Below are 11,153 nucleotides of genomic sequence, written 5' to 3'. Positions count from 1 at the left end.
CGGTGGGGTCTGCCCACCCCGTGCCCAGCGCGCAGAGCTCAGCAGAGCTGCTCACGTGCCGGCCGCTCCTCGCACCGTGCTCCCGGGGAGACACCCGGCTGCTTTGGCGCTGACAGACGAGCCACGGTGGTGGGAAGTCCTCGCGGCGATGCCGGTCCGGTGCGGGGAGGCAGGTGGCAGCAGGCAGTGCCTGGCTCCTGCTGTCCCCGTGGGGAGCTGGCGCCTGCCTGTGTGCCACCAAGCTGCTCTGCAGGAAGATGCTTCTGGCATTTTCTGACACGTTGTTTTTCTGACCCTAATTCAACCACCGCCACTTAGAGCTTGCATCTAGTTGAATACATTGAGTGCTGCTGCATGTCGCCAGGCTGAAATCAGTGGAGCCTGGGGAGAGCGACGCAGACCCAGCACCCAACGCGGCTCTTTGTACGGCTGCAAAAGGAGCGGCTCAAGCTGTGGGGACAGTGTCTAGCCAAGTGCTGTCCCCTGACTATAAGGTACGGCACCCAGCCTGTACAGCAATGTACCACACAAATGCCTCACACAAACTTTTATTATTCACTGAAACATCATAAATCTTGAAGAGTTCCCTGTTTCACAGCAAAGCAGCCACCAGCCCTTATACAAGGTGTCACCTCCTACAACCCCAGGACACACCTGCAGCCTCGCAGCCTTGGTACCTCTCGAAGCTGGGCTATACCGGAGGTGAGCAATACTGCAGTAGGTTTCACCATTGCTCTCATCAAGGGAAAGGTTTTCATCCTCTGAATTAAAGGCACACAAATCAGGAGCCAAACTGTCCTTCTGCCACACAACAGCCAGTCTTTGGCATGGTGCCTGCATAGGGTCAAGTCTTCTTCCCCTTACGAATGCAGCATGCACTTGGTTTGTGCTGGTTTCACACAAAGCATCCCAGTTGCCAGCCTCACCTCCCAGCAGGTATGGGGCATGTGGGCTCCAGAACAGGCTGTGGGTAAGGCCTTGCAGAAAGATTTTTAGAGAAATTTGCTTGTCAGATGCAGGAACCCGCTGCAGCGCTATGCATGAGCATACAGGGTTTTCCACACATGCTGCTAATAGGACAAACGAGCCTGACAGGCAATGCTGAAAAGTGAGCATGGACTTCCCCCGCTGCCAGACCAAGACACAGTTGTGTAACAGAGGCAATGTGGTTGAAGTGAGAGGGAGCAAGACAACCGGGAAAGGCTGCAAGACTTTGTACACCATGAAGAGGGATGCAGCAAAGCCAGCACAGATCACTGTCACCTCATCTCCTTTTTCATTTTTACAAGGAAACTATTCCCCTGGCTCTGTTTGGCACAAACACTGGCTCAGGACACACCTTTGGATGCCACTGAATTTGGTCAGGATATTTGGCAACACGGCTGTGCTCAAGGCCCCAGCTCCACTCCTAGTTGGCAAATTCTATAGAAGACAAGAGGAGAAACATGCTGTCCTTCAAAAATACTTCAAGGGAAACCTTTATCAGAGATGGAGCTCAGCAAAAAATGACTGCAACAAACCAAATTTCATTCTCACTTTGGGATGGGGAAGAGGGTGCACTACTGGCACCAACTGAAGACCCTAAAGCCCACTTGGAGTGTATGTGCTACAGCCTATGGCAAAGACAGGTAAGGACAGTGAATATTCAGTAATTGAGACGAGCCAAAGGAAACACAATGGGAAACACACTGGAAACAGCAGACTTCCACGAACAAGTGTCTAAAGTCTGTAGCTGTCAGCATAAAGAAAAACAGCTTTGCTGTACTGTCATGAAGAAGTAAACTTTGAAAGGTGTCTATGAAATACCCTGACTACAGAAAAGCGGTGCTTTAAGACCTGTGGCTGTACACTTTCTGTACAAATGGAAAAAAAAATCATGCCAGCCAGTATACCATATAAAAAAAGGCGAGAGACAAGACCTTTAGGTGACCAGTTCTTCCTCGCCAACAAGGCAGACACCTTCCCTGCAATCCCAATAGTCTGCAGTTTTATTTTTGGCAGATTATAATTAAAATGGTCTTTATGGCTTTAGAGAGAAGCCACTAAGCTGCAAGTTTTGGTTGAAGCAGAGAGTGCGTGTGTGGTATGCTCTGGATTAAGGGACATTGCAGGCAGAGGTCTTGCCACAGCTCTGCTCCTTCCACCTGACCCACAAACGCTGCTGGTTGTACTTGGCTCTCTTTAGTGTTCTCATTTCTCATCAGCAAGTAACAAAGTTCTGGTTGCTAACCAGTCCAATCCCAGAGGCAGAATAAAAAGTCCTTGTTAAGACCTAGAAAAAGCATGTTTCTAACAAAATCAAATCCAAACATGTGCAAACACTGTTCCTGGTTTGATGTGTTTTGTTCAGGTTCCACCACCAGTGCACTGGAATTTGCTTTCCTTGCAGAGTGATTTCACTCCGCATCCATTCTCCACCTTTCAGTCTTCTTAGGAGTCTTGACAAGGTATCCCTCCATTTTTGTCTTCAGTATTTTTTCCTATGCACATCCTTCCTGCCCTTCCCTCTTCCGCTGTCACACCCTGTTCCTCTACAGCTATTTTCGGAAAGCAAAGACGTCCCGTGTTTTCAAGCCTCTCTTGCCTTCGCTTCCTGGTTTAGGAGAAGATACTTCCGCCAGTCCCCCATATGGGCAGCTCTCGGACTCCGGGTGATGGCCAGAGCACTCCACAGCAGGGATGAAGCCACTGTCCCACATTCCTGTCCCACACAGCTTGCACAGGTCATGCAGGCTGCAGGGGATGCGGGGTAACAGGTGGAACTGATAGAGCAGACTCCTCGCCTAGAGGGGAGAGAGAGACAAAGTCATTTACTCCTCACCAGGGGACGAACATGGAGAGCAGGGGTAGCCTGTGGCCTCCTGTCCCATCCTCCTGTTTGGCTACCTTAGGACAGTCAAAGCTTTAGCAAAGGAGCACCCCTCCTGAACACAAACCTGAAGGTTAAACAAGGCACTGGGGATGCTGCCAGGTCGCAGGAGCTGCCGCACATCCCACAGCCTGCAGTCACTCCCAGCCTGAGATGGGTTGTGGACTGTGGTACAAAGACAAACAGCTCTGTCTGCCATTTCCCTGAGCATTTGCAAGGGTTATCCCAACCGTACCATCACCTCCTAAGCACTCTACAACTATCTCTTATTTCTGCAAAACTTGTTTCCAGGCAAACAGCAGCATCCTACCCTCCCAGGCTCCAGACAAGCGGGGGAATACAGGAGATGCGAAAGATGAAGCATCAGTGCCTGATTTTCTCAATGCTCTGACTCATCTCTTGGACCTGAGACTCAGCCCACGTCAGCACACGGGCATTTACCTTCCTGAGTACAAGTTCTCCGTTCATGTGCATAGCCAGGTTGCTGAAATGCAGCAGCATCTGGTCAGTGGCCAGCTGTTGTTCAATGACATCATCCCCATAAATCACCACGATGGCCACACAGATAAAGAGGTGGAAATAGTCAGTCTGCAATGAGAAAACAGGGGCTGGAGTACAGCAGGTGGAGGCAGAGGTCTGACTTAACCTCCCCACCCTCTACGAGCATGTCCTTCGTGAGATTTTTTTGCTCTGTCCAGTTTTGCCTAGTGGTATACAGAACGCGAGTTATTGGTGAATTCTAAACCACAGCTGAGTCAAAGTCTCTTCCCTTTACAGTGCGATAGCAAGGCTTGGACCACAGCTTTCAAAGCAGACTAGTGGTTTTTGGAAAGACATTTTCCAACTGTGTAAAAGAAGTCTGAATTTCAGAAGTGGATGTTCAGCACTTTCTGAAAAAAACTGCTTTTGAAGCCCAGACATCCTCAAGTAGGAGAGGCAGGCCTCCATCCTCCTGCTACATAGGTAAACCTCTTTGATAGTTACAGACCCTCTGTAACACCTACTTATTTTGGAGACTTTGCTACTAAGAGCCTTTATGGAAATTCTGCAACACTTGCTGGGATGGTGAGGATTCAGCAAAGGACACACTGCTGCCCAGCGCGCACTGTGCCCATCGCTAGCTCTCTAACCTGATAGTGAGCCCAGCATGCTTCCCACATGCGCAAAGCCTCAGCATCTGGAAATTCGCGTTTAAAACAGAGGAGGATCCAACGGTGACAGAAAAGCATCTGCAGGCCATCCTCTCCCAAGGAAGTAAGGTGCTGGTAGAAGCGCGGGTGCATAAGCCGCAGCAGCTCTCGCAGGTACATCTGGAAAAGATGCAGAGCTGAGCCACTGCTTCGTGCACAAGGACTCGTGCCGCCCTCACCCACCATCCTGGGGAGCCCCTGCACCACGTGCCAGACCTGGGCTCCTGCAGAGCTGGCCACAGTTCTCTTTTTTACAAAAAGCTCCAGCTTTATGGCCCGTTTATTACAGCACAGCCAGGAGCATGCTTGGATCTATCATTAAAGGCCAGAGCTCACAGGCCACGGCAGCTATTTCACAAAGAAGGATGGAGGGTGAAAAGAAAATCCCATGACAGCTACATCGTGAAAAGAAAGAAGGGAAGAGATTCAGGCTGAGGAAAGCAGCTAGAGATGTAAAAACTAGAGAAAAGGAAGGACATAGCTATCTCAGGCAATATTTCAATTCAATAGAGGCCGAGCAATATGGAAGTGATTTTGGAAAGCCTGACTATACAGGCACGTTACAGTGCATAAATCTGTACATTAACTAACTGCACCTCACCAGCAGCCTCCCATGGGGTTTCCACCACAAGTTTACCGCTTTAAATTGGTGCCATCATGACCTGGACAGGATTGTTCAGGTTTAGAATGGATTTTTCAGGATCTTAACCAGAAAACAACTGAAGTTCATGTTAAAACCTAAAAAGTTCCCATTTTTAAAAAAGATCACCTTATTTTAAGAAATTCTGTCAGATATATAAGGCTTTTCATTTGAACATAATTTAAAAAATCTATTAAAAATATTAAGACCTTAAAAAAATCCCACAAAAAAAGAGGGTTGCAGCTCAATCAACTCCTCTGCCTCATTCACACCAAATGCCCCAGAATCAGGACAAAACCAAACCAGTGAGTCTTCACTGCCTGAGAGAAGTGCAAAGTTAAAGCAAGCAGCATCCTAAATACATTTGATCATAAAAGATGCCTTGAATCAGCACCCTTTAGCATAGCCAAGGTAACTTTACTTTGAAAATGTATTGGCTATAACTGCCTCTGGAGTGTCCCAATCACTCGGGATCAATTTTATCCACCAGGTATTTTGTGGCTTTGGAGTGTGATTCAGCATGCTGGAACCCAACAGCCCAGGTAACTGCTTTATGGCATTCTTCTAATTTGACTGGGGAGAGGAGAAGCTAAAGACAGGGCTAAAGGGAGCTCAGCGTTCAGCCTCACCAGCTGTTTCTCCATATCCTCATCCCGGGGTGAGCTGATGAAGATCGTGTTCTGCATCAATCCTACAAAGCACCAGAAAGTATCCGACTCATCTAGGACCTCTGCCAGGAGTGGGGCAACGAGGTCGGACATCCCCTGGGAGTATCCAATTGTTGGGTTAAATACTGCATAGTTCAGCAAGATTCTCCTGGAGAAGAGATGCAAGTGGAGAGGTGAGACACGGAGAGGGCATGTCACAGCTGAGCGCAGTGCCCTTTCCCTTCTACCCCAACTGCCACCGTACAGGCTGAGTCAGGCAAAGTGCAGAAGAGCAACAGATCACTCCTGCCATCTAAAAGATTAACTCGCAATTGCACCTGGAGGCTTCTGAACTTTTGAGCACCTGTACAGCATGCTGCACCCCACAGAACTGCTTTCCCTGAAAGAACTATATCCAGAAGCATAACAAAGACACATGAACACTATACCTAAATGGAACTCTCATTTTTTAGGATTATATCATTTTTGCATCAATCCAGAGAGGCTCCTGGATGGGCAACAAGAACTCTGAATAGCACACAGCAGCCTAAGACAATGGATTTGAACAGAACCCCTTTAGGCTCCTATTTCCCAACCACAGTACAGCCCACTGGGAGCAGTGCAGTAGGAACAAACAACACAGTTCATCTCAGGTACAAAGACACGTGACCCTACTGTAAGGTGCTTTAACACATACAGATAACCCTGCTGCAAACATCAGTCCAGCGAAATAAACTCCAGGATAAGGTTTTCAATACACAGACACCAAAATATAAAAAGAAAATGAGAATTTAAAAAGACTAAGAGGACAGAAATGAAGGGCCCATGGGAAAGGAGACCTGATGCCTACACATCCATGAGGCTCCAAGCCATACTGTTAGATGAAATCTAACTGTTTTGTAGGCACACATTTACAAGTCACACACCCATGAAGCAGACTCTGGTGTTCTTGTCTTCCACTCTGTCAGGAGAACCGCAGAGCCAAGCAACTGCCCACAACCCTGCTGCAGCACCCATGACCCTCCCATAGCTACAGAAGGCTCACACCTCTTCTGTGCCTATGTACGCAGGGAAGCTAGGTAATGGGAGCAGGGTTGTTATATCAAGAAGTCAATGGCTAAAGCAGTAGTGAAAGCACTGGGGAAAAAGTCCTTGTTTTTGCATCAGTTGATACCAGTCACCACATGCATGGTGCTCTTCCACATTCCCAAGGCAGTGACCCAGGCAGCCTGGGCCAGGGGGGCTTACCAAGTTTTCTATACCTTCAGTAGGACACATTGTTTGGGACACTAGAGTCAGACACTTCACCTCATAGTTTCCACATTTGGGTTGTCCTCCCCTCGAAAGAACTGGTTGCTGCGGTCAGTCCTCACGACGTCTTTATCTACCGTGAACTGTACTTTACACCAAAACTCTTTCTGTTCATCTGGAGTCATTGAAAGCCTGAAAATTGAGGAGCAACAGAGTACATTGCCAAGAAAGAATATGACTGCCACAAGGAACAAAAAGCCTTATTTAAGCTTGAGTTTTCAGAGAAAAACTATCCCTGTACTCATCACCCGAAAAACAGACAAGCAGGTCTGTCCAGAACAGTAGATTTTCTGTCCAAACGGATTACTAGAAGGAGCCTCCTGGGTTATAAATGGATGACATGATGTGTTTTATGTGATAAACTCCACCTCAGAAGCAGTTGGACTCTGCTCTCCACTGCTCCTTGTGGGTGGCACACCAGAACTCACCACTTTGTTTTGATTGTCTCCTAATTAATAATACTACTGTCCCTCTCCAGTTTAAATGTACCCACAACTAGATTACAACATACAGTTCTTGCAGTAATAACTTTGTTGAATTAGATATTCTTTCTTCTTTCCAATTTTTACATCCAGATATATTTACAAAGAAACACAAGACCCCATTTTCACCTTCTGGATGCTAAACCAACATGTTCTGCTTCTAGTCTTGCCTGTGAGATAAGCTTCCCTATGTGGTACTGACGAGCCTGTTTCAAGACCCCGAGAAAGAAAATATTTGAGCTATATGGTATTAGCTCCAGATCCTCAAGAGGTCAGCTGTGCCTGATACACCTCCTTTACCATCCCTCTCACTTCTCTACTCCAATCAGCCTCTCCTGAAGCGAAGGAGGCAGAGACTCTGTACGTCACCAGCAGTATTACTGCGATGTCAGGCCTGAGGAGAGATGAGCAGGGGAGGATGAAGTTGGTCTGTTACCGTTTCTCTTGGATCTCAAAGTATTCTTTCCTCTTCTGCAGCCTCAGTGCCTCCCTCTCTTCAGAGGTGGACTCGTAGCTGTAGTAGTGCAGCAGAAAGGGCCACACCTCCCCACGGATGGAAATATCAATCCCACCAAAGAATATGGCCTGGAAGAAGGAGCAAAAGTTATGACTGGTACAGTTTTAGCATCCCCCAAAACAGCAACAAGAAACTGCCCGCTACTATGCTTCGGTGGCTTTGCAGTTCTTTCCTGACAAGTGACGCCTTGATTCAAGCTCCTGCAATTTGCACATGTTTAGAGGGAAAGTGCTGGCCTTCTATTCCCAGACGAGACACAAATCGGGCTCATTTCAATGTCAATAACCCCCCCTGGAGAGGCTCTATGATTAACGTGTCGTTCTCATGTCACGGCTTAATCCTCAATCTTGGAGACACTGCATTTCACTGCAAACTTCTCTCTCAGGACCTGGACCCAGTGCTCCCCTGCAAGCCCTGCATTATTTCATACCGTAATCTCGATTTTTCTTCCTTTGATTTGTTCACACTGCATTTTGCAAACACGTCTAGCACTGGACACTTTGGTTTACTAATTCCAACTGGCAGCAGAAGCTGGAGAACCTCGCCCTCCTTGGCCAGGGAGATGCTCTTCCATCCTGCCTGTAGCAGACTCATCTGCAGTCCCAGCAAGACCTCCAGCCAAGCACTATACGCCAGTCTTTAGACTCTCAAACACCCAGTTCTTGCCCCCAGCATGAAAGCAAACTCTTGCGGCTTCCACCTGGGGATTCACACTCTGCGGCAGGAGAGAAAGGATCAAAACCGCAGCAGCCAGCCCTCTCACCTTCTGCAGCTTGTACTCCTCTTCCACCTGTCCGGATTCATTCAGGTGATGGAGCCAGGCAGACACATCAAGACGTTTGTACGTGTTCTCCTCCGGGTGGGTCTCCGAGGAGGGCAGCTTGGGACGGCGGATGGAGAACTGCATACATGTTTTCTCATCAGTTAGCTGCTGAATGGGGGAAAACAAAACAAAAAACTGAAGGCAGGAGCCAGAGATAGCAGCAGAGTATGAAACCCGGTTATTTTCAGAGCAGGAAAACCTTTTCGCGTGGTTCGCATAGGATTAAGCACTGAGGCACTGCACTTGGGGAGTTTTTTTTTTTTAAATTCCAACCATTACAATAGCAAGAGTGATTAGAATAATTAAAAATCTGAGTACCACAAAACAGCTTCATCTTAAAAAAAAATTGTTTCCATTCCTCCCCCAATCTTATCCCTGACCTGAAACTGAATTAATGCTGCTTACAGCAAAACTTCACCCTGCCAGGAATGCCTGCAATAAATTACATATGATTGGCCATATACAAAGGGATTGCTGTTAGGCAAGCAGGGAACTGCACTGCCAGGCTCTCTAAGGGCACTCATGATCCCAGTGCAAGACTGCAGCTGACATTTAATTTAAAAATCAAAGGTTGTTCAATGCAAAAAGTGAGCCCATGCGACCATAATAAGAAAAGCAGCAGGGGGCTCTGTGGGAAGGATGGAAATTTAAAAATCACTGTTTCTAATAAGCACATACAGTATCTTAAACAGATAATTAAAGAGCTCTTATCACATTTGTATGTAGATTGAACAAAATATGGCAAGATGCCTTGTCAAAACATTTTCCAAAGCAGTGTGCTACGCTTCACAAAATGGATGAAAGACTCTGACAGAATTTCAGACCTACCACTGCAGATTTCCCAGCCACCTTACATGCCTAAAGCACATTGGTGACCTATCGGGTCTAGCAAAATAACTATCTAAGCAAGTCTTCTGTATTATCTTCCCCCATATTGCACAGGCAAAACAGGAATGCATGGGGACAAGCAAGTACAAGAGAGACCTCGCGTCCGACTCGCAGCTGCATCCTAAACAACACCCAAAACATTGCAGCTTTCTGCCTGACTTGGTGACATGAACTCATAGCTTCATTTCTCCAACATGCTCCCCTGGCTAAAAGCCTAAGTGTGAAACATCTGCTGGAAAAAAACCCTTTGCCCCATGAACCTTGCTCAGGTACCTGATCCTTGAGATGGGTCTCTGTGCAGTACTTCCATTGCTGAAACACCTCGGACAGTTTATCCAGGCCACCATGGTGAAAATGGAAGATCTTGTACTGGCTCTCCCTGCTTGCAACAACCAGCTGTCCACAGGTGCATGCCTCATCACTGTGGGACAAAACAACAGGGGAGAACAACCTGCTTTTATTGCCCAGGATAACGAGGGGCCCAGCAGGAAGGGGGAATATCAGATGAGAGAGAGGAAAGCAAATTACAAAGAAGTGTAGCACCAAGTTGTCCCTTAAAACAGGGCACAGAAGTAATTTTATAGCTCTGGGACTTGATGATACTTATGGTCCCTTTCAACTTGAGATATTCTATGAATCTATGACATGGCCGTAGTGACCATTTTCCTCAAGAAGCTCCACTTGTGCCTGGTAATGGCACTCTTTTACCCTTCCATCACGTGAAGGAATTAAATTTTGTCTTCCCTGGAGAAAAAAACCCAAGAAGTATGCCCCAGCAACATTAAGGCAGTACACAAAGTCAGCTCCTATGGATGAGCGGACTTGGTCACACACAGCATTGTCTAAAGAAGCAGGGAGTGAGAGTGAAAAGAGGGAGTAAAAATGTTTTTAATAACTTCTGTAATAATTTGAAAGATAACTGAAGAGGCTAAGAGCAGCAAGACCCTAGAGGAGCCCTAGTGAGGGGCAGGCAAGAGAAGAGGTACCATAGGTAAAGATGTTTTCCATGCTTCCAGGCTATCTGAAACATTTTTGGTAAGAAAGACAGCTAAGAGCAACCTTTACCTTACTAGGGAAAAAAGTCCTTTAGGCCCCATAACTGTAATTCAGAGGCTCTCCTTGGGAAGGCTGACACTTGCCTTCCTGGAGAGAACCATTAGGGAAAGACTTCCAAGGAGGACTGCAGAGCCATCTGCCTCCAGAGCCCAGTGCGCACTGATCCAGAGCGCACACAAATACCACACACAATAATACGTTACCTAAAGAAGAGACGAAGGGATCTCATTTGTCCCAGGTCCACTCTAAAGACACCACAGACCTGCTCGAGGGCAAATACTTTCTGCTGTTCGTCCCATCTGGTGCTCTGCATTTGCCCATTATTCTCCTGGAACTGGGCACTGGTGTCAAGGCTGGAGGCAGAGCTGGTGGAGCAGGTCATGCGATTGTCACACGTGTCCCTGCAGACAAGAGCATGGAGGAAGAAAGCCCCGCAAGACATCAGCCAAAGACGACTGCAGTTACATGCAATAACCACAGATGCTCCATGTTAAAAATCTTTTGTCAGAGCTCTGAAATTGGAATTCAGTACAGGTCTAAGGAGTCAATAACTGACAGCCCACATAAGAGATTAAATTATTTTTATTTAAATTAATTCCCTACCATCCCAAAAACCGATCCTATTTTTGGTCTGTTCCTAACTTGCACACTGAACTGGGGAGAGCCAACACCATGCCTCAAAACATTGACTTTTGAGAAGGCAAAATTAAGAAGCCCCATGTGGGAACAG

At 47.1% G+C, this 11,153-nt stretch overlaps 1 protein-coding gene across 7 annotated transcripts in view; it reads right to left on the bottom strand.

Moving 5' to 3' along the window:
- Positions 1-532: 532 nt before the first annotated feature.
- Positions 533-11,153, bottom strand: part of TBC1D16 (TBC1 domain family member 16) — a 33,027-nt gene continuing 22,406 nt past the window's right edge. For 4 of the 7 annotated variants that reach the window (XM_069799464.1, XM_069799463.1, XM_069799465.1 and 1 more), the window contains exons 4-12: positions 10,627-10,824; positions 9,641-9,788; positions 8,420-8,587; positions 7,576-7,724; positions 6,655-6,789; positions 5,329-5,515; positions 4,000-4,179; positions 3,311-3,457; positions 533-2,783 (exon numbers count right to left, since the gene is read on the bottom strand). In XM_069799464.1, coding sequence (XP_069655565.1) covers positions 2,538-2,783; positions 3,311-3,457; positions 4,000-4,179; positions 5,329-5,515; positions 6,655-6,789; positions 7,576-7,724; positions 8,420-8,587; positions 9,641-9,788; positions 10,627-10,824 — 1,558 coding nt within the window. In that variant the 3' untranslated portion in view covers positions 533-2,537. The remainder of the gene's footprint in view (positions 2,784-3,310; positions 3,458-3,999; positions 4,180-5,328; positions 5,516-6,654; positions 6,790-7,575; positions 7,725-8,419; positions 8,588-9,640; positions 9,789-10,626; positions 10,825-11,153) is intronic. The other 3 variants (XM_069799467.1, XM_069799468.1, XM_069799469.1) reach the window with 3 other exon arrangements.

This window comes from Haliaeetus albicilla, chromosome 12 (assembly GCF_947461875.1).
Source record: "Haliaeetus albicilla chromosome 12, bHalAlb1.1, whole genome shotgun sequence".
Classification (NCBI taxonomy): Eukaryota; Metazoa; Chordata; class Aves; order Accipitriformes; family Accipitridae; genus Haliaeetus; species Haliaeetus albicilla.
The sequence above is the reverse complement of the archived record's forward strand: the minus strand, read 5'-3'. Positions and strand labels throughout refer to the sequence as shown.